The following is a 24,064-nucleotide window of genomic DNA, read 5'->3' as shown; positions in this document are numbered from 1 at the left end:
TTTCCCCTTTCCTAGATGTAATGTCCGCGGAGAGGACAGACGGGTTCTGGGATTGGAGCTGGACAGGGAACATCACGCTCTGTTTGTGGCCTTCTCCAGCTGTGTGGTCCGAGTACCTCTGAGCCGCTGCAACGACTACGGCTCCTGCAAGAAGTGAGTGATACCCGGTCCATTATATAGAGCTAGTACTGCACTGTTAGCAGTTGCCAAGTGTATGTTAATATTGCTGTGGAATTCTGGTTTTCATGCGTTTGCCGCTATAGAGGCTTCCTTCCCCCAGTGCTGCTATGGTGATGTGAAGTTACACATGTGTGACTTACAATCAATCATGTTTCTATTGTGTTATTRACTGTACGTTTGTTAATACCATGTGTAAATCTGTGTTGTTTTTGTCGCACTGCTTTGCTTTATMTTGGCCAGGTYGCAGTTGTAAATGAGAACTTGTTCTCTACTGGCCTACCTGGTTAAATAAAGGTTAAATAAATAAAAATGTTGCTGCTATCGTTTATGTCAAATTGTAAATATGCTGTATGCAACAGACTATATTCAAATTATGAATCACCAAGAGTTTAGAAGCTGACGTTGTTATGAGGGCAGTGAAAAGGGCTTCCTTGCAGTCAGAGCAAACTGCTGGAGTGGATTTATTTTGTCAGGGATGTTTTTGCCGAGCTAGTATACTCGACCATCTTGTGTCCTATTTTGGGGTTGTGGAGGAATGTTCCCCCCGCCTCTACCCAACCCCCCAAGAAAAACATTTGTATTAAATTTGAACAGGGACGCGTATCCCACGTAGCATGCTAAACCCTCATTGTGAGCCTTAGAGAAGTGCTCAACAGCATTTACGCACAAATTGGAACCAGCTGATTGGCGGCAGGCCAACCCATGTCCAGGGTTTCAACGCGACGACGAGGAGAAGGATAGGACCTGTCTCACTAGAGGGCTTAAAGCCCCTCCATCGCTGGATCACGCCGAAACAGCCCAGCGCACCTCAACCAGGGATTAGGGGCCCCTTAAGCCCCATGATGCTTTGCAGGGGTCAGGTGTCAGGCCCATATCCTCCTCTCCACACCCTCCCCATCTGTCTGCCTCCAAATTAGGTTTGGCTGGTTTGGTCTGTCTCTCCACCTTACTGTAGCCTCTATCTTGGCACAAAGCAAAACCGTTTTTCTATCTCTCGCTGCAGCTGCTGTTTCTATTAGGTTTCAGCAATGGATATGATTCAGACAGCAGAAACACATTGAATTAAATATATAGAGAAAAGAGATTTYGTGAAAAAGATGGCAAAGAGATATCAACAGTTGTGTGAAAGTCTCGACCCTCTGACCCACACAAAATGTTCATAACATTTTCATTTCCCCCCTTTTTTAGTTATTAAAGCACAGAAGTTACAAAAAGTTGTCACATTTGCAACTGTTTTCCCTCAGTGCAAGGTTAATGAGAACCCCCAGAATAGGTCAGCTGTAACCCCACAGACCAGGGGTGATATTCTCAGTAAAGAACAGTAAGTCAGCAAAACAGGACAAGCCACAGGTAGGGAGGTGACATCATGCATTTACAYCACAGAGAGAGGAGAGACATGGTGGACCTTTCTTCCAGACAGACAGTTTCTAATGAGTGGTTCCATACAGAGCTATAGATATACACAGCTCTAGTGGTCCATAGGTGAGAGGAACACCTGTGTCTTCATCATGTCCTGACAGGCACAGAGAAAAGGAGCCAGCAGGAATGCTTCAAGTCTCCCCTACAGATAGGGGTCATTACCTTTTAACTCTGACATGTTGTCAATGSCGGTCTGGTGGAGACTCCTCCACTCTCCCTCTCTACACGGCCCTCTGTGTTGTAAACCATGTTGAGCATGACTGACCGAACTCTGTCCTCCTCTCTGGCTCCCTACATCTCTTCTACATACTGGCCTGTTAGTTGGGCTGTGTCACTGAGTCCCTGTCCAAGACTGCCTCTGGCTACCAGACACCCAGGGGGCTCTCACCAAACACTGCTGTCTGCAGCCTCACAGACCGACAGCCAGTCACACTACATTGACCATCTCTCATATTCATCTTTGCCTCTTTCTGAGCTCCTAGATAGGAGAGTTACAAGCTAGGCTCACTCTGCAGTGAGCCTAGCTTGTAAATTGAAATGGCAGGTTTTTTGAAATGCAAATTGAAATGGTAGGTTTTTTTCTGTGTGGTAAAATGACACCCTGGCCTGSTCTGTTTTACTTCGTCTGGTGTGACTGTGGCCTGTGATGTTAATGAGACACTCCCAGAATATGGGGGTGTTGATAGGTGAATAGATATCACATGTCACTTCAGGTCATGCCTCACGAAAGAGTCTTCATTAAAATATGTATTTGGTCTCTTACTTTTTGATAGTGTTCACACACCGAACTCTGACTGTCTGTCTGTCTCACAGGAGCTGTCTGTCCTCGAGGGACCCTTACTGCGTGTGGCAGAGGACTGGGAGCTGTGTTACGGTGGTGCCCGGATTCAGGTGAGTCACAGATGTTGCGTAAGGACCACCCCACCACGCAGCCAATTATATGACAGCAGGTTAAGAGGCCAAGTACTAAACGCATCCCTAGCCCCTACTCCTTGTTTTGTTGAGTACTATGTGTCAAATATTAGTGTTGAGTCTTCGATCAGAAAAATGTAATGTTACTGACAATTTATCAACATCAAATGGCCATAGACATGACCTTGCATGAAACATACAGTAAAGGAATGAAGTAGCAGTAACTTCCTAGTACTCTGCAAACCACATCCTTGTATGCTTTCAATAATCRATACCTAATCTGGAGTTTGACTTGCCCAGATTGTCAACGTGATGAATACGGCCTCGAAATTCTAGTAAAAACATTGGTCTGTCGGCTCCATTTCACATATAGGACGAGCATCCATCTTGTTTATTTCTAAGTGGCGGACATACATCACGTCTGCAATCACTCGGAAATGAAACCYCAGAAACCCGCTTGGAGGGGTCGTGCGTCACTTGGGGTGGGACTGAAAGGCATCGATCAAAATGACCTCAATGTAATTTACTGATCCATTCTGATGAACTGGAAGGAAGCCATTTGACACTTAGAGCTATCGACTGGCTCAGCGTCAGCGCCAAGCAGGGTGTGTGTGTGCAAACAAAAAGCCAATCAATTCCTCTGTCTGAGACTCCCTCCTGACCCACTGTCTTTCTCTTTCTGCACTGTAGCATGGAATCGAAAGTAATGCTCAGCTGGGTGGATTTCAATCATGTCGTGTGTACCTCACTGTCTTCTGAACGGAGGGAGGGAAGGAGAGAGGTAGAGGAGGAGAGGCAGTAGAACACACTATTTCACCTCCTATGTTGCCTCCTGACACTCAGGGACTGGGCTGTCACTATTCCTCTGATTTTCAGTGTGGCCTTAAATCACTTGCTGTAGGTATTCGCCTCTGCAAACATGGGCTGTAAACTTTGTGTGGATGGGTGGACAGACATCACAGCAGAGGCAGCTGCCACTATCCTAATAGTCATATGGACTGCTTCAAATGGATTATTCTGCTGGGGGTCGACTCATTGCATATCCTGTGATTGGCCACCCATGGGTTTTATTTGACATAGCTTCACAGCCAGAGGTTAATGGAATATTCCAAAGGTGTGTGTGTGTGTGTGTGTACGCGTGCATGCGGCGGTGTGTACGTGCTGGGCAGGTAATCAGAATTGGACTGAGGCTTGATTTATCACATTTTTAACCAGCGGGACAGTGCCATGCWGCAAGCCAATGGAGTGGAACCGAAGAGATTGGCAAATATTATACATGCAGTCAGTAGAGCTATTACGCTGTGCCTGCTCTGTCCACGTCAGAGCGAGAGAGTGATATGGTGTGAAATAGTCAGAACCCGAGCATGGCCATGCCTCCAGAACAGATGCAACAGCTCATAAAGGCTGTAATGGGGCTGGACCGGAGAGCAACAGGGGACACATCCCCCTTTACTCTCTCCTCCCTTACTCTCTCGCTCCAGAGGTGGCATAAATTCTGCCGGCTGCTTTGGGGCTGGGGGGGGGGGGGGGGGGGGTTGAGCCAGAGGTGAATTGTTTCCATGGTTTCCTGTCTCTCTCCCCTCACTGTCAGCGCTTGGGGACGGCGTGCCAAAGAGGCCAGTCTAGGACTCTCTCCGTGTCTCTTTCTTCTTCAAACTCTCTCAGAATAAATAAATACATTAATAAAACAAACAGAAAGGGAATGGAGGCATACGGTAATACTGGTTACTAGTTGTGGTCCGCACACACGGACACACAATCACGCAAAATCCCCCCCGCCGACCTATTCACTCACAAGCAAACCCACTCTGGTGTGGTAATACAACTAATGCTATCGGCTGTCAGTGGGCCCACTGCTGAGCATGGAAAGATAAGTGAAGTTATTATTTCTTAGAGTTTATTATTTCTCCCCTCTGAATTCCCTGTTGTATTTTTTCACTCTTGATTTGCTCACTGKGTCTGTATTCACTCATCTAGCCCTGCTTCTCATTTAGATGTAATTTGTTTTTGGCCGCGCCTGGAATGTCTGTTTTTGTGTAGATGTGTGTTTGATTGCCCGTGCGTGCGTGTGTGAGCGCGTGTGTTTGCATATGTGTGAATGTTCWTGAGTATTTACATCTGTTCTTTTCTTTGATTGCCTGCACAGTCGATACTGCGTCGTAGAAGATTCAGTGTCATTGATGTTATGTTCTGCTTGACTAAGGGGCCAGTCACTCCACTGCATCAACGCAATCACATTACTCACCAGGGGGAATGTATGATTTCTGAATGTGTACACGCCTTTGATTCATAGAAGAAAGATGAAGTGTCTAATGCACTGGAGCACAACCAAATGTAAATAAATACTAGAGTATAAGAGAAAAAGTGGAACCATGGATGCAACTGGTGGTGAAACATTATTCGTGCTCGGTGATAGCACCTCGACACATCCATTAGAATTTGGACATTAACAAAACAGTCAGCCTGTGACCTTGCAGAGACAAAAACAATGAAATGGTTTTCTTTTGCAGCACCATTTATTTAAGTCTTTGTCTTCAACAGAACCATTTTGGAAAGCTTGACAATGTACCCAATTAATGAAAGCGGGGGTTGTGTTTAAATGGTGAAAGAGGAATGACACATACACGCTGACAGGCCGTTTTGTCCTCTTCTGTTTTTGTTTTTCCTCAGGGGCGGATTTGAGCAGGATGTGGAGAACGGCTACCCTCACTACCCAGACAGCTGCCACGGTAAGGTGGACCAATCATCTGTTCTTAATGGCTCTCCACTAGATGCACAGAGCCATCATAAAAGCTCTTTCATAACAAGCGACGCTTATCAAGTGCATTTAATTGTCCAAAATGATACAGAAAAAGTGATTGCCATACTTGGGGAGTGATAGTACAATGAAATGCATCAGCAAGTCAGTAGAAGTTTAAGTAGCCTGTCATTTCCTAGCTGAAGAGTACCCCGGTGGGAATTTTGCTCTCAATTTTCCTTTGCAGATGGGCACGTTAAACAAGCAGTCAATTATACATTTAACTAAGCACAGTTTGAGTATTTAACCACTACTCAGACTTACACAATGTACTGTTCTGTCAATATGTCTGTTGCTTTCCCTTTTCTTCTCTAGACGTCCTGGCGACCACACGCAAGCAAAGCACTCTTGCTGATTCAGCATATGGTCAGTTGACATTTCTTTATCCTCTATTTTTAAAGCTTGTCCAAACTGTCTGAGGTTGTTAGCGAACAGGCTAACGCTAGCAAAGCCTGATAAGCAACATCTCTTATTCCCATTTTTTGGACTTGTTATGCAACATGAGCAGTTCAGGAGAGTTTGTTGCGTAGAACAGSAACACCACCTCTCTCACACAAACAGCTATCTTCAACATTGGAGCTATTGTCCAAAGCTAGTCGCGGCAGCAGCACCAACATGGATGTTTGACAGGCTAGCAGCGCCAGTGGCCAAGCTGCCCACTTCCCTTTATCAAGAAGAATCATCATCCCTGTAACGCTCCATTACTCCCCACTGCCTCCCATAGAGTAGGGTGGCTACAGAGCTCAGCGGCTGGCAGGAAGCACATTGCTAGCTCTCAGCTGAGATGTAGTCTAACGTAGCATTAATAAACAATTACTGTGGAATTATCTTTGAATTATGATAGTGACATCCCTGGGCCATGACTTAATGATTGTTTTTTTTGTTAGAGAGCAGAATTGTTTACTGCTCTTATTGACGTAGCTCAGTGGTTTTCGGTTAGCTGAGTTAGCCGGCTAGTTAGTTAACTAGTACCCATGGGTACTGATGGTGGCTGCTTTTCCCTAGAAGTGATAAACACATCATTGAGACCATCTTAGTGAGAGTTGCTGGCCATTATATCTCAACAATACCATCCATCCAGGGTCCAGTCCAGCCTCTCTATCTACTTCAGAACACAAGCAATACTTAGCCTCAGACCTCCACATTCCCACAATGCCTTTGTTCTCCGTATCCTCTCTGCTGGAGGAAGTAGTGCCGCTCAGTGGGCAGTGGGACTAGATGAGCAACCCCACTGGCTAATTCCGCCAGGCGATTACTCCATCCATGCCTCTGTACTCTGTTTGAAGTACTTCACACACTGCCAGACTTCAGACTCAGACTTGCAGAATGACAAAAGCCTTTGATGGGTCCAAACTGAAGATCAAGGTTTCCCCACAATAGAACACCCCATAATGTTGAACAATGCCATTGTCGCTGGTGTGCATTGGTTCCTAAGTCCTCCTCTCTACTATTCCCCAGAATGGAACAATCCCATCCCATAGAGAAAGCAGCGAGAGACAAACACCCAGCAGTGTGGACAATCAAATCATTCCCCATTGCATATTGTGCTTTTCTCCTTTCTTTTCTCTCTGTAAAGGAGAAAGCAATGTACACACACAATGTTGATAAATTGAACTAATAATGCAGCCCTGGAGCTGTTGTCTGGCATGCCAAGGCTGAACTCCCCCGGTGTGCTGTTTTAATTTGCCTGRTGCAGATGGTGCTCTGACAGGGCACCTTATTCAGAGTGAAAACTATCAACTGGCATCGAGAGCRGGCCTTTCGCTTTCAATCTGGGCTGGCACCCTCCAGTATGCTAACATTATGGCCGGCTTATTAGCGAAACGTCCACGTCAATAGCGGCGTGCTGCACACAAGGCCTCAAGGACATCCAGTGTCAGAGAATTAGGAAGACACTCATGATGGKTGTTGTGATGATGACAGTGCTTTCTTCTGCCAGGTCTCTCACAATACARACCCGTATTGGATCCACAGACTCAGACACCACATAACCCCACAGTACCAGTACAGATCCTAATTGGATATGTTGCCATTGTCACATTTTCCATAAACATTGTCACCTTTTCCATAGACCATTCCCTATGTAGGTTAGACGGTAACTAGCTGTAAAACAGTTTAGTGAAGCAGAGAACCGAGAATTGCTGTAAGTCATTACCTACCATTACCTCAGCTACTGGTATCTATTTCAACTCATCTGTCAAACTACTTAGTAAAGCAAATCGGACGTGAAAGGTAACTGTATATCAAAGTTTGTATGTGCTGGAAGAGTCATTCATGCACCAGCTGGTAGCGTCCACAACAACAGGGTTTTGCTGTGTAGAATGTGCTGCAGTGCCAGGTGCAAGAGATTCCTCACTGGTTCAGTAACAAAGGTAGCAGGTTTGGAAATCTTAAGGCCGGCACTGCAGCCAAATCATGACCATATTGGCCCTGAGTGTTTTTCTCCAATGTCTCGTAATTTCTGCAACGCCTGAATGTTTTATCTATTAAGGGCATTAAACAGTGGGAAAAACGTTGGTTCTAAAGCACTGAATCATGTTGCACCTATGGAGGAGTGCTTTACGTGTAATGTATAGGCTACCTACTTTATTTATTGCAGTCATGGATTCAGTTGAATTCTCTTCAAAGCGCTCTTTATGTTAATGTCCTCATTGTCATCATCAGCTTAACAGTAATTATGACAGTAATCTTTTTTTCATGCTGGATTTACATATATTGTTCTCCAAGGTACAAAGAATCCTTCCCTTGTCATAAAACAACATTATATTTAGGTGTTTTTGTGTGCTGCATTTCCATTTCACTAACGGGTCACTTTGTTACCCCTCCCCCACCTGCACAACAACAGGGAAGACCACACCCACAACAACYGCCAGCACAACCAATCAGGTGGCCCCATTCCCTAAGGTGGCAGGTGACTCTGAAAGAGGTACAGGTCCTGATGGCGGTCCTCCAGTCCCAGTTGGGGACCAGGGGTCACCTGACTCGGAACCAATCAGTGTGGAGATGGAGGGTAAGGGGGTGGGGTGTCTGTGTCTGCTGAACTTTGACCTGCACTGGATTGCATTGATGGGCCCTGAAGCTTCACTGCACACTACTAACCAAGATGAGCACTAACACTCTAATCTCTGTGTGTAGGACACTAAACATTTAACCATATATCCACTCACTTAATGAAGCAACCATGAGTTARAGAGGCTTAATCACTTAAATAGATACTGCATTGGATCCAATTAACCCTTCAATTAACTCTTCCAAACAATGTCCTAACAAAATGACTCCTGCATGTCTCGTCTCATCTCTTATTTAGTCCATCTACTAGGGTAGCTTACTCTCCGCTCTCCAKCGGGACACAYTTTAACAATCACACGACCAAGCACGTCTTCTCTTCTCACGCTGTCTAGTGCGCTGCTTCCTGAATGTCATTCCCAGATTACTCCCAATAGGAAACCAACCGGAGCTCCTAATATTCAGCAGGATGGGAAGACTGTTCGTTGATGCTATTTCCTTTAGCCCAGGCTCTCCTTGCTGCGCTCCTCTGGCGCCTTGTCAGGAGTCCATAAATCCTTGCTAGTGATGGGTTCCAATTCAGGCCAACAGAGTCTCCGGCTGCAATGATGAGCCACTCAGGCTCAAATGAGAAAAGCCTGTAACAAATAAATAACCAGCAGCTGGCGAGCGTACAAGGGGAAACCGTAATAGAAACTTGGGCAACGCAATCTATTTCAGCATGGGCTAGTGTCGCCTGGCTGCCGGTTCAATCAAAAGCACGGGGACCTGGCTGATAAGGCGAGAGAGGAACTGTTCTGGAAGTAACAGCTTGGCAGTTCCAAGGAAGGCCTCTCTCTCTCTGATGCACCCACACACTGTACTAGCTATAGGACGTGTGTGTGTGTGTGTGTGTGTGTGTGTGTGTGTGTGTGTGTGGTGTTGTGTGTGTGTGTGTGTGTGTGTGTGTGTGTGTGTGTGTGTGTTGTGTTGTGTGTGTGTGTGTGTGGTGTGTGCTGTCTGTGTTGTGTGACCACTAGTGTGTGTATTAATTATTTTATTTTTATGTATATTATAAATTTAAATTATATGATGCTATTGGTTTCAGTTAAGGAACATCGTGGAAACTTCATGAGATCAGTATAGGTAGAATAGGGTCAAGAAACTCTGGTCCTGGAGCAGCCATGGGTGCAGCTTTTGTTCTAGCTCAGCACCAACACAACTCATATATGTACTTCTGTAAACTGAGGTTAATTTGAGAAGAGTCTAGTTAGCTCTGATGTAAGTTTAAGGCTAGCCTTGAAGCAGGTTTGAAACATCTTTGGCACAATAAGCAAACTATTTACCGCAATCTACAGTAATAGCAATTCTGAAGCTCAGCCCAACAGCTTTGTTTTTATTTTATGTAAGGCTTACACAGACGCAAATACAAGGTGACATGATTCATCCAGCTACGGATAGAAGCAATGATTATATAAAGACTATGACTGACCAAAATACAAGTACAAGCACCCCTTTGTGAGACCTCGCTGTTGATGAACATTTCCAGCAATCATTTAGCTGCGGTTCGGAGCCCTATGATTTTACCTCAAGGGGAACGCCTACCTCCCTATAGTGTCAGAATGCTTCAACCTACACGTTTCACATACACACATTATTTAGACCCAGCTTTTAGACCTCACTATTGTTTGTTTTCCCCAGTGTTATTCCTGCTTAGCTTATTTTAAACAGACCTTTCTCGGGTCGTCCCATATTCAAATTTCACCTGTTTGTACGGCGGGAAAAAACTTGCTAGCAGCTAATTTAGCCGACAAGTACAGGAGACAACTCGATAATAGAGGCAAGAACAGTGCAGGGCTTGAAACTCATCTGAAGCACTAGGAGAAGAGCAGAGAATGAACTCAGGCTGAACTTCTCTTTGCTGCTGAAGAGGGGTCGGTGTCCTGGTGGGACGGTGCCAGTTCCTTACTCTTATTTATATCTCAGTGGATCGAGGAAGATAGACTTCCCGTCTAGCCATAAATACAACTCAACTCTCATATCACCTCTCTTCTTGATTACGACATCATCAGTCATCCTATGTCGCTAAATTMATTTTAAGTTGTGCGTTATAAACTCAAAAAACATGGATAATTTAGGCATATCAACAATCCTATGCAGCATCCTCCTCAAGCTGGGTGTGTACATTAAGCTATTCATCATAACCAGGAAAATGTTGCCCACYTCACTAAAGTGCCTCAGTCCCTGCTGTCACAGGCAATTTAGCATCACTACTTAGTCATGTGGTAATGACACTAAATAAAGGTCACTTTACCTAGATCACTGTTTCCTTTCATTCCTCTGCCCGAATTACTCGCTCTTTATGACGGCTATGATTGACATCAGGTTTGACTATGAAAACACGTACTGTACAGCTCCCCATGGGTCATATACAGTACATGCACAATACTACATCTTTCCATACGCAGCAAAATGAACACCTCAAAACATGCACTATACTGAAGTTGTTCACAACATGTTCTTGCCTGTCTGTCAACATTAGGGGCTGGTTCCCCATTCACAGATGAACCCTAGTCCTGGACAAAAAAAGCTGATGGTGATTCTCCATTGGGCATGCTTTTAAATCCAGCACTAGGCTTAAACTGTGTCTGGGAAACTTCCTATATGTTTACTGTCACCCTCAGGTTCAGAGTGCTTAGTGTCACCATGACATTTTTATTATCATGATGACACCATGGAGACCAGAGTGTTAGTCAACATCAGAATGTTGAGTGTCCCACAGYGTGAGTGAYGTTTGGGCCCACAGTGTACAGATCCACACACGCAGTTGTCCTGACTCCTAAACCCGACCCCTTACCCCTTTCTGTCTCCTCGACCCCTGACCCCTGGGGAATAGTTCTCTATTAACCTGCTTGTTTTTCAGTTGGACTAACCCTTATCTGCCTCCTTTGTTGAATCCTCCTCGCCTTCTCTTCCCCTTTTCCCCATATGACCTCTCTACCCAGTTTCAAAGCCTATGACTGAAACTGTGCTTTGTGTGTTTTTGTTGCCTACAAGCAGTTGTTTCTTTGTGGCTTTAGGCGTGGGTTTCAGGCCACTGTTTGGTAAAGCTATGGTTCTTCCAGAGCTGCTTTTCTATTCAGACAGTTAATTTGTTTGTTTAGGGAGTTATGGCTCTGGAATACAGTAGCTTTACCAGGTGCTGAATGGTGAATGCCCTCTTTCTTCTCTTTATTTTATTCCAGATGCAWCTGCATGTAAAATGTGTCCCACAATGCATATGGTGCCATGCTTGATTTGATGGTGGATGATGAGGCTATCAGTACATGAACTATGTCTGTTCCAAAGCTGTTTGAAATGGAAAATGTGTCTTTGAACTGTATTACCGCTCATGTTTTGACAGATAATATCTTGGTTTTCAAAGTCAGTGTTGAGTGATGTACTGTACTGAGATATTATGGCAATTTGGTCTCTACTTGCCAGGTTCTAAGGTATTATACGTTATTTGTAATGAGGGATACCTGGAGAAAATGGATGGCCTTCCCTTCAGTAAAATATATTTTTATCCGACCCTCTCTGAATGCTTGGAGAGRRAAAAAAAACAAGTGACCCTCCGCAATACCCCAAATAATAATTAAAATATAATGTGGATATCAAAAAACATGCCTAGCGTTTACCCTCACTCCAAGGACAGACGAGAGCCTTAGATACTGTATGCAGTTTTAAAAACTGTTCTTCATTTCGTAAGCCTCACAATGCAAAGTAGCCAGAAGGTTGTGGATTTGCAAACCACCACGGATAAGGGGGGTGAAAAGTTATTCATTATAATAAAAGCACTACATGAATCTATCCTCTTATTTGCGGTCTGCGAAAAACATTGCCTTTTATAATGCATTTCTATGCAATTCTACGAACATGAGCAGAGACCAGCAGAATGTTTTTTTATACCACAACAGAGCATGACAACGAATGAGCGCATGCTGCAGCACCGGAGGCATTTAGATTTCTATTCAGGCTATTGTTTAAAAAAGAGCATATATTGGCCTCCCGAGTGGCGTAGCGTCTAAGGCACTGCACTGCAGTGCTTGAAGCATCACTACAGCCCCGGGTTCGATCCCAGGCTGTGTCACAGCCGGCCGTGACCGGGAGACCYATGAGGCGGCGCACAATTGGCCCAGCGTCGTCCGGGTTAGGGGAGGGTTTGGCCAGCTGGGATTTCCTTGGCCCATCGCGTTCTAGCGACTCCTTGTGGTGGGCCAGGCGCCTGCAACTGGTCTCCAGTTGGACGGTGTTTCCTCCGACGCAGTGGTGAGGCTGGCTTCCGGGTTAAGCGAGCAGTGTGTCAAGAAGCATTGCGGCTTGTTTTGTAGGACGCATGGCTCTAGACCTTTGCCTCTTCCGAGTCCGTACGGGAGTTGCAGTGATGGGACAAGACTGTAACTACCAATTGGATATCACGAAAAATKGGTAAAAGTACCACAAAAAAAGAGGATAGTCTAAGTTTGGAACAGTATATTATTTTTACCAGTTTTCAACACAAGTCTCCTCAGTGAAACCTCTTGATGCTCTACATGCATCAGCACACTTCTAATAAAATGCCATGTTCATTAGCACTATTTTTCAATTGRAGTGAACCAGTTACATTACAGCGTATCATATTACCTYGTGTGTGCATAAATCAAGCTGCATCCAATTGGTTGGGCACTGGTGTGTAATATTATGCATATTCTTAATAATGAGAATACATGATTGAATTCATTCACACGATCACCCAGACCCCCTCTCGCACACACTCACACACCACACACACGAACACAGAGCGTTAACTCTGTTCATCATTACCCAAGCATCAGCTATTTGAACTGTCAAAGTACTCCGAATTTTAGTTAGCAGACTCCTGTTCGTGTCTAATTTTGAAAACACTCTCAGTGCTTGGAGTGTTGCAGCCGATGATTTGTTGTTGTGTTTTCCATGGCAGAAAATACATCTCTGGCATTAGTTGGGGTTAATGGTTGCCTGCGAAGCCTGGGGCCATTTTGACTCATTGCGGCACTATGGAATGAAGTACCCTTTAATGGAACTATTACATTCTCCCCTCAGCTRTAGAGAAACAGAAACTAATTAGGCTATTTTGGAACGTCTTTACTTGACGCAGATATAGAACTCAGGAGTCGTTTCCAGTGCTTAGCTACAGTGCCTTCAGAAAGTATTCACACYCCTTGACTTTTTCAACATTTTGTTGTGTTACAGCTTGATTTTTCAAATGGATTAAATTKAGATTTTTGGTTCTGTCAAAGTGGAATTATGTTTTTCGAAATGTTTACAAATTCATACATTTTAAAGATTTTAATCTTTAAGGATTGGGGAGTTTTTCAGGATAAAAATGAAACGGAATGGAGCTAAGCAAGGCAAAATTCTAGAGGAAACCTGGTTCAGTTTGCTTTCCACCAGACACTGGGAGATTAATTAACCTTTCAGCAGGACAATAACCTAAAACATAAGGCCAAATCTACACTGGAGTTGCTTACCAAGAAGACAGTGAATATTCCTGAGTGGCCACGCTACTGTTTTGACTTAAATCTACTTGAAAATCTATGGCAAGACCTGAAAATTGTTGTCTAGCAACGAATTTGACAGTGCTTGAAGAATTATGAAAAKAATTATGGGCAAATGTTGCACAATCCAGGTGTGGAAAGCTCTTAGAGACTTACCCAGAAAGACTCACATCTGTAATCGCTGCCAAAGGTACTTCTACAAAGTATTGACTCAGGGGTGTGAATATTAAATAAATTAGATATTTCTGTTTTTCATTTTCAATACATTTTGCACACTTCTAAAAACATGTTTCCACTTTGTCATTATTGGGTATTGTGTGTAGATGGATAAGAAAAATAATACGTTTGATCCATTTTGAATTCAGGCTATAACACAACATTCAAAAGGCACTCACACATCTGAGCAATCTTCTTTGCAGGTGCATGGTAACAGTTGAACAAGATGAAGGAAAAAGGAAACCGCAGAGCTCTGACGAAGGCCGTGAGGCCGATACGTAAACTTATTAAAGATCAGTGATACTATCGAGCAGTGTGCGGTTTTCCTTTTTCCTTCAGGCTATAACACAAAAAATGTGGAATAATTCCAGCGGTATCAATACTTTCTGAAGGCACTGTACGTGTGATCTTGAGCAGTGAACTTTTCCATTGTGTCAGTAATCTTTAAAGGGGTAGTTCACTCTGAAAACAACATTGGAATTGTCCCCAAGTCAAGCTGTCTATATTCCACACCATAGTTAGGCATCAGCAATCAGGATTACCATAAACACTGTAGTATCCCAGTTCAATAATCGGTTGATGTCCAGCTTATCCAAAATCCCTGATTCTCAAGACCATCCATTTGGCCATCAACACTGCAGATGGCTAGCTGATTCTATGGTGCACATGCTGTAGAATAAAAACACAGCTTGACTCTGAAACACTTCTTAGGTATGTACTGTAGTAGTTCAGTTGGAGCTAAATGAGGATGATTTTATATAACTATCGGTTTTAATCATCTCAGAGAAGGGTTAGACGTGAGTCACAGGTGAAAACCTCTGCTTTCCTTGTTTGTGTTTCACTTCTTTTGTTTTTGTTTGTTTTGGAGCCATTTAATCACCTGCTGAAATAGCACTTCACACTCCAGAATCGACACGTTCTCAACTTTGGCTCCTGGCGCAACCCATCCCCAATTAGTGACACGCAGAACAGACTCCAGGTTGCGTATAGCTTTAGCTTGGTTACATAATGCACAGCCTTGTCTATTTTTACCATTATGGATATAATCGCTCAGTGTTTCTCTCATGCAGCGCTATGAGAGCGTCAAGCGGGGGCCTTCTACGTACCAAAACACAGCTGCTTCTGAGAGCGAGGCTTCAAAACCCACCAGGCTGACAATCTGTCACTCACTTTGACACATCTCTCTCTCCATCATCTTCTCCCAGCCTCCCCCTTACAATCTGTTCCCTGCACATTCTTTCTCACACTCTATTTCTGTCACTTTTTGTCCCCAGCTTTCTGCCACATTCTATTTCATTTTATTTTCTCTAGTTCTCTTGCTCGCTCTCTCTCTTTTCCGTTGCCTGGCAGTTTCTTACTGAAGTTATATTTTCTCTCCCTACTGTATCTCTCTCTCTCTCTCTGTCTCTCGTTCTCTCGAGCATGAATGTTTCCAGCTGTCCCCCCCTCTCCCTTTCTGTCACCATTTCTCTCCTCCTTCCCTCCTGTCCATTCTCAACCATATGTGTGTTTACCTTTTAGAAGACCTGAGAGTTCCTAATGTGTGTGTGTGTTCCTGTTCTTCACGCATTACACGTATAGTAGGCCTCTGTTCAACAGAGATCATGCTGAACCCACACTTTGGCTAAAGATAAAGTCTGACAACCGAGAAAAACAAACATGGAAAAACACTCAGTTATTAACATTATATAAACCATTGAGAGGAGGTTGTTATTGTTGCTTTGAGTAGCTTCAATTATCCTGCGGCACCACATATCTTTATATAACACACCTATATTTTACAAAAAAAATGTATGCAACCTCTACCACTACACAGGTGCAGGCAACTCCAATTAATGGTCACATGTTACATTAAAGCAAAGCTCTCAAACCTTTTTGTCTCACCTCTTTATCAGAGGTGTCATACAATATTGGGTCATAAAATGATTCATTTGACCCTTTTTAAAGGAATTTTCTTTCAACACTGTATTGAGGCAATGCATTATACTGTTTGCCTGCATGCTATGCCTCCTGTGTGCCATCTAGCAGCACACCAGTCTCCCACATGCCATGATTCAGTGGGTATTAATTTCACTGTGACCATGCCACCATATGTCACGCATACGGCCCGATTGAGTCATCCACCCCAGCCCCAAACGTGTTGTGACAGGTTGTGCGTGGGGTTGGAGATCTGTGTACCTCCGCTGTGCATTTCCCCACTGTGGCTCTTGACTCATAGCTCCTCGGCCATGTGGAACCCTTCAATAGTCATAGGGTCCTGGTCAGGGGGCCCAGATGAGTCACAGAACTGAGAGCTGGGAGCCACAGGGAGGTTGGGGGAATCCACACAGAGACATGGGCATCCTGACCTGTATTATTCATAAAAAAACCATACTGCCTCGGCTCACTCTGACACACTGGCCTAGGACAGATAGGATAAATGAAGCACCGCCATGCCAAATTGGATGCAGTCTATCACAGTGCCATCCGTTTTGTCACCAAAGCCCCATATACTACCCACCATTGCAACCTGTACACTCTCGTTGGCTGGCCCAAGCTTCATACTCGTCGCCAAACCCACTGGCTCCAGGTCATCTATAAGTCCTTGCTAGGTAAAGCCCTGCCTTATCTCAGCTCACTGGTCACCATAGCAGCACTCACCCGTAGCATGCGCTCCAGCAGGTATATCTCACTAGTCACCCCCAAAGCCAATTCCTCCTTTGGCTGCCTTTCCTTCCAGTTCTCTGCTGCCAATGACTGGAACGAACTGCAAAAATCACTGAAACTGGAGACTCATATCTCCCTCACTAGCTTTAAGCACCAGCTGTCAGAGCAGCTCACAGATCACTGCACCTGTACATAGCCCATCTGTAAATAGCCCATCCAACTACCTCATCCCCATACTGTATTTATTTATTTATCTTGCTCCTTTGCACCCCAATATCTCTACTTGCACATTCATCTTCTGCACATCAATCACTCCAGTGTTTAATTGGTATATTGTAATCACTTCGCCACCATGGCCATTTTATTGCCTTACCTCCCTTACCTCATTTGCACATACTGTATATAGACTTTTTCTACTGTATTATTGACTGTATGTTTGTTTATTCCATGTGTAACTCTGTGTTGTTGTATGTGTCGAATTGCTTTGCTTTATTCTTGGCCAGGTCGCAGTTGTAAATGAGAACTTGTTCTCAACTAGCCTACCTGGTTAAATAAAGGTGAACATTTAATTTTTTTTACGCCATAGAAATACAATGGATATAGCACTTGAATGGATAGAACTTGCGATTTCATAGCAGAACGTCAAACATATTCTGTGAATTTAACATTATCACCAGGAGAATGTGATAGTACAGTATATTGCATCTCTCTATAGGGGAATGGCACCCAGTATTCTACTTACTGATGTAGAGCAAATGGCCCAATTGATAATGATAGAGAGCTTTGCAGTGCTCTAAAAGCCTTTACTTCCTGATAGCGCTGGGAGAGCGACAGGGAGCAGACACTTTTCCTGTAACTTTGTGACCTACATATAACTTTCCATCAACGCCAGGCAAAGAGACACTCGTGTTGGCAGTTACTTCAAGACCAAAGAACGAAGTCTTGTTTGATGCTAATTCTGCCACATCTTCTCTCTGTTTGTATTAAGAGGCTGTCAAAGAAAAACGGTAATGGTGACAAGTACCCTTTAGAGTTACTAGCAAAGTGCCAGGAGCTTCAAGGCTGATGCCTGTGCTCCTCTATTGACACATCGAGGTTTTCCCTGTTGTGCTTTTGTTACTTTTATAGATTCATGATGAGTTTGTGCTTGAAGCTGCAGTGGAGCTTTGTTACTCATTTCTTCAGCCTATGTTACTCAGGTATTCAGCCTGTGCACTGAATACCTGTTCTCCACATACAGTATATACCTAAAGACATACTGTGTGTGTGTACTGCATACCTGTTCTCCACATAAATACCTAAAGACAAACACACACACTTGACCTAAGAGCATTTAAAAAAATATGTATCCAAGGACATTCCGTTCTGTGTTCTGCGTGTACTGTAGATTCATGCGAGTTATTATTCACATCTCCCTTTCCCTTATAAATTAATGAATATCTTTCTTTCAAATGGTATTGGTATGCTGCCTGCATTTACCCTCACAGACTCCAGTTTTCGGCCCAGCAATGTTTTCCTTATTCAGACAGAATAATGTATTGGCAACCTATTTGAACAAAACCTATTTAAAGAAATTATGAAGTGTAAGACACTGCTGTCATTGAAATTGTTGTACGAGATGTTTGATTCCACTAAACGCCTAATTGTAAATTCCCTCAGTGAAATTCCCTTCTAATCAAGTGCCCTCACTCTGTTAAAGCTGAAGCATGTGGCAGCTCTTTGTAATTTCATCGAAAGAGAAAAACCCTCGACAAGTCTCTCTTAGGCCCAATCACTTAAATCCTCCTCCTCATCATCATCTTCAACATCCCATCACCACCATTACGTCTAAAGCTGGCACTATCATTGCCCATTACTGCCTAACCTGAGCTCTCATTACGGGATGAAATTAGCCTGTTTGGAACACCTGCATTTCTGCTCCTGGGCGGCCCAAATCCCCTCCCCAGGAGCAGATCCCATCCCCTCCCCCTCCCCAATTTCACAGAGACTATCATTAAGGTTGGAGAAGGGCCTGACACCACAGATGGCAGCAGCCTTTGTAAATGAGCTCTGATTGCGAGAAAGGTGGCTAGTATCACTCCTCCTGTTGAATCTCAGATGACATGAGGCAAATATAGTGACAGGGTCACACCATCCAAGGGCGTTTTCATAGTGTTGAGATAACCTTGAGATTTTGAGGCGCTTAGTTGCGGCAGTTCAGATGTTTTCCCAGACAACCATTTTAATCAGTCAGACTCTCGTTCAATTAAAGAGTGACGTATTCTATGAGCTGGTTGGTCGAGTTGGTTATTTTTGTCAAGTTCATCGCAGGTGCACTCACCCTGATCCATGCATTTGAAAGCACAGCCTGTGTGAATGACATCAGACTCCTGCCAGTGCACCCATCAATATTTAAAACCCAAACTAATTTTGGAGTTGATTTCTCAGTGACTGGGGAGCTCTTGCCCTCTGCCACTCTTTGCAGTTGGCGACGAAAGCTGAGGTTTTGGCAAGAAATACTTTATTGATTCATTAACAGAGAGGGGGGCAAGCCAAGAGGCTAGTTACAACACCTTTGCAATGCTGCTTCCCACATAGTAGAGCTTCTGTAAACACAACCTGTCTTTTCCAGCTGCTGCCTGCTTGACCTTATAGAAATTATAGTCTCTTCTAGGTCTCTGGTTTCATTACACTAAAGACCATTTTGTTCTCGCTCTCTTTTTCTGTGAAGGTGTCCGACGGCCTCCCGAGATGGAGAAGACCAACCACAGTGTCCACTACACCCTGCTGATTGCCTGTGTGCTGGTGGCCTTTGTCCTTGGAGCCTTCCTCTCAGGCTTTCTGGTCTCCTGCTACTGCAACCACACCGGCMACAAGACYAAGAGGCTGGCCAAGGACCCRGAGGCCCCCATYCCTCACGCCCTGTCCCTWCGCAGCCTGGCCAAGCTCAATGGCCTGCTGGAMWGCCAGAACAAGGAGGATAAGATGGAGGTGTCCTCGCCCAAGCTCTACAACTCCTTCTTCCAGAACGGGAAGGAGCATCRTCAAGGAGCACCCAGACGGAACGGTGGTCACCACCCAGGGATGTCCATGGGAGACCAGGTCCACCCCCATCACCTACACCACTCTTCGGAGCTCTCGGGTCTGCCCACCCCAGACTCCACCCCTGAACTGCCCATCAAGAACATGAAGGCTTTCAAGAACCAGTGGGAGAAGAACCAGAACTGCAACAATGCCAAAGAGCCCAAGTCCCACAACATGGGACAAGGCTCCAGGCCCAGCTCAGGCCAGCTCCACCAGCAGATCTACCCCTACTCTCATAGTTTCTCCAATGGGCAAGCTCTGGCCAATGGGCATGCCTTGGTCGGTGGACCTCAGCACCTGGAGGAACGCAAGATCCACAATACCGAGCGCATGTTGGTCCAGCAGCCTTACCCCTGCTACCCACAGAAGGTGATGGAGGTCACGTCGCTGGATGAGCTGCTCAAACACATCCACGAGGCCAACGCCAGCAAGAACGCCCAGGTCATGACCTCATCCGGCCTGTCAGCCAGCGGCGGGTGCCATGGGGGTCAACTAGCCTTTGCCAACCGTGTCCAGCCGCACATCCCAGAGACCGAGTCGGCGCCTTACTACAGCTCATCCACCCTGCCCCGAGACAGCCTGACCCGCCGCATGGACGTACCTCCGGACATGCCCCCTCACCACCAGTCCACCCTGGAGCGGAGACACTCTTCCCAGAGACACTCACTGATTACCGCTGCCACTAAGATTGCCAACGGAGGGGGTGGTGGAGGGATGGTCCACCGACAGCAAAGCTTCAGCCAGCGTAACGGCCACCAGCACCAACCGCCCCCTATGCTGGCTCGAATGAACTCCACCGGCAGCGCCTGCGAGATCCACTACCCGCTCATCCCCAACGGGTACCTGACACGCCAGCAGAGCTACAACGGAGATCAACAGGAGGATACCGGAGGATACCTCCACCGGGGGGCCATAGTCCGCCGGACCACCTCCCTCAAACCCGACGTCCCTCCCAAACCCCTCTTCATCCCTGCATCCTCTCCCGTCAACCAACAGGGAAACTTCAACTACTGAGGAGGAAGAGGAGAGAAGAACAGGACAAGAGTGACTGTGCCTCGTCCTCTCCTCTCAATGGGTGAAAAGTGAAAGACCTTTATGAGAAGCCCTGGATTATGTGGCAGCCATTCTTGCTGTCGACAAACCTTAAACAAACTTGTTATTTCCCCCTTTTTGTCCAATGAATATCTTTGTACCATATTGGTATTGCTCAGCTACTTGCTTATAGAAGGTGAGGGACTGGGGTTGGTGAAACGCGTCCCCCTTATATTATGCTGCCAATGTCCTCAGTGTGGATTTACCATGCAACTTAGTTATGGAAGGGTTTGCCATCAAACATCGGACAGCTTAAGATTGAATCTAGAGCTTCTTGCGATGCCTATGAAACTTGCTTTTGCTTACCTTTTTCTTATGTAGTGTTGATAAAAAGTCCTGATCCCCCTAACGTGTTTCTATATATGCATGTGTGTGTATATATATGTGTGTTTTATATCTACACCGTATATGTATACATATACATATGCAGTATATGTATCCTGTGGAGCGACATCAACAAAACTCCTTTAAAGGTAGCTCTGTCTTTTTTGCCTTACTTTGAAACTGAACCCATTATGTTGAAATACATTACTGGTTGGTGTTTGGCATCTCAAATATAAGTTCTCGAAATGAGGCAAGGCCCTGCCTGCCCCTGTTTCAGCATGGTTAGTATGTGGACWAGGGGAATAAGTAATCATTTACCATATTAACACGTTCATGGTGATTTTTGCTACTCACATTCAAAAAGAGAGCCAAGCTGGTGGATACTGACAAGCAAAGGAAACTACTCAAAGCAACTATGCTAGGTGTTTCTCTTTTTTGGAAAATGGATACCTTACTATCCTGCCAAGGCCTGAGAAACAGATGAAAGGTATTAATACAGCGGGTCTATGAAAGTAGGGCCTACTACAATTCCTAAAGAATGTTTTTATCACATTGGTGCTTAGTTGGTCCTCATGAATTCTAATATAATTATCATGTATCATACCCAAAGAGGACCAGACACTCAACCCCCAAAGAATCAGGATCAAGATCAGATCATCCGCCCCCAAAAAACACTCTTAACATGGTACAGACTGCAGTTATTATAATTATTAACTTTGTGGCTATTGGTTGTAAATAAAGGAATAATACTAGCCAAATGTTAATTGTATGTGTAAATGTGTGCCTTATTTAATATAGTATGTGGTATGGGGTAGGGGTAAATGCAAGGCGCCAAGATGCTATATAATAGGTGTTAGATTTTTCTTTTTTTTATGGTCGTCGGAATGTGTCATATCTATTGTAGATTTGTATTTCTAACTAGGGTTTTTGATATCCCTGAACTGTGAGCCTGCCAGCACTGGCATAGCGACTACCACAGCTTGAGGCTGCATCTTTTTTGTTTGCCTCCTTTTCATGTGTTTTCACTGGGTTAGCTTTTTCTCTGATTGCTAACTTTACCTTTTGATTGTTTGTAGCATAGCAGGCTACTCAATAGATTAAAAGGGGGACATCAGTCCCTAAGATGTTAAGATTTTTCAGGCTCTCTGATACTCCCTACATATCACTTGGTCTCAACCTCAACACCACAGGTACACCACAGGTACACCACAGGTACACCACAGGTACACCACAGGTACACCACAGGTAGCGGAAAAGATCCGAAGGGTGGGATTTAGTGTTTTTTTGTCTGATCAGAAGATGTTGAAATTGTTTTAGGTAGAAATGGAATGGACTCCCTGATCCGATGAGCATAGACCGGAAGGGATCGGAAGCGTCTGCCGGGCGTTCTCCTCAGGGAGAGAGAGGGAAAGCAGTCAGATCGGCCTCAGAAATACCACTCCTTCTGGAACTCTGTTGTTGCACTTTCTGGGCTTCTTCATGGGTTGCTGGATTCATGGTCAATTATTTGAGAGAGAAAAAAAACACTTACTGTATCTGAAAATAGTATTTATGCCCTAGATTCCTGAAGCTGGTCTGACCCCAAGTTTACCCTTCACACTTGAATTCACCTTGGGACTGACCGATAGATACATGAGCCTGAACTACAACATTAGTTATAGATGGCTACATTCTTGCGTTTTAGGCAAACTAGTTTGGATGCAACACACGCGTAAGTAGAATCCTCACAGACATTATGGATCACTCCCATTACACATGAAACCAGTATTTGATTTGAATGTGACCATATCTCATAACAGGAAAAGGGCAGCTACAGTACTTATTGGTGAGTTGAAGTGAAGTTTATTTGAGTTTGCATTGAGATTGTATGGGAAAGGGAATGGTCTATTTTACTTTTAATAGCTATTGCACAGAGTGTAAATACATTCTCTTGGGGGGGCTCTCGTTGATTCATAATGTTTTCATTCTTTGGGCGCTTCTGAATTTGGTTTCACAGAATACCATTGTATGTCTCTTATAATAGAAATAAATGATAATACATTGCAAGTGTGTCACTGACTTTGATGTGTGTGACATTATTCTCACATAGAAGTTACATGTTTTATTGCAAAAATATTTAACTTTATAAACCATTGTCAAGAGTAGGGTTGAATAGCGGGAACAGGTTTACCGAGACTTCCCGCCCAAACCCACTCCCTTTTCCCCGGGATAAATCACTGCGAGAAACCAGTAAATTGTAATAAAGAATTTCTATCAACAGCATGATGTGAAATTGAACTGTTAAATTATATCTGGCTAAATCTGGCTTCTCACCGGCCTTCTCTCTGTTATCTGCATGATCAATCATCAACGCTAAGGGTTGGGACAGAGCGCATCTCAGTAGGCTATGGAGCGCAGTCCACAATGCATTATCTTAGCATGGTAACTTATTTGTCTTGTGACAGGTAGGTCTACATTTGCTGCAGCATAGCCTCTGCCACAGTAGGATAATATAAGGACTGAATGCACGTCTAATTTACACATCTCCATCTTTCGGGGTTCCCTTTTTAATTGTAACAATACTTTTTTATATATTTGAAGATGCAGAGTTTTTAAGCAGCCTATCACTCTAATATAATTGCTTTAAATCAGTGTATACTTGAGCACTCTGTTTCCCCACTCTCCATCAATTTCATTCAAATTGCATCCCAAATAGATCATCCTGTTCAAGATTTATATATGCTTAACAAAAATATAAACGCAACATGCAACAATTTCAAAGATTTTAATGAGTTCCAAGACATTCAAGTAAATCAGCCTATTGAAATAAATGAATTACCCCCTAATCTATGGATTTCACATGACTGGGAATACAGATATGCATCTATAGGTCGAA

General features: G+C 44.3%; 1 protein-coding gene across 3 annotated transcripts in view; it reads left to right on the top strand.

Moving 5' to 3' along the window:
* sema6cb (semaphorin 6Cb) overlaps positions 1–23,240 on the top strand; it is a 122,415-nt gene extending 99,175 nt beyond the window's left edge. For 2 of the 3 annotated variants that reach the window (XM_023989093.2, XM_023989092.2), the window contains 6 exons: positions 16–153; positions 2,413–2,490; positions 5,182–5,240; positions 5,624–5,674; positions 8,154–8,318; positions 19,421–23,240. In XM_023989093.2, the coding sequence (XP_023844861.1) occupies positions 16–153; positions 2,413–2,490; positions 5,182–5,240; positions 5,624–5,674; positions 8,154–8,318; positions 19,421–20,787 (1,858 nt within the window). In that variant the 3' untranslated portion in view covers positions 20,788–23,240. The remainder of the gene's footprint in view (positions 1–15; positions 154–2,412; positions 2,491–5,181; positions 5,241–5,623; positions 5,675–8,153; positions 8,319–19,420) is intronic. The other variant, XM_023989094.2, reaches the window with a different exon arrangement.
* Positions 23,241–24,064: the final 824 nt, after the last annotated feature.

This window comes from Salvelinus sp. IW2-2015, linkage group LG6.1 (genome assembly GCF_002910315.2).
Source record: "Salvelinus sp. IW2-2015 linkage group LG6.1, ASM291031v2, whole genome shotgun sequence".
In the NCBI taxonomy this organism is placed as follows: Eukaryota; Metazoa; Chordata; class Actinopteri; order Salmoniformes; family Salmonidae; genus Salvelinus; species Salvelinus sp. IW2-2015.
This window is presented reverse-complemented; position numbering and strand designations above follow the sequence as displayed.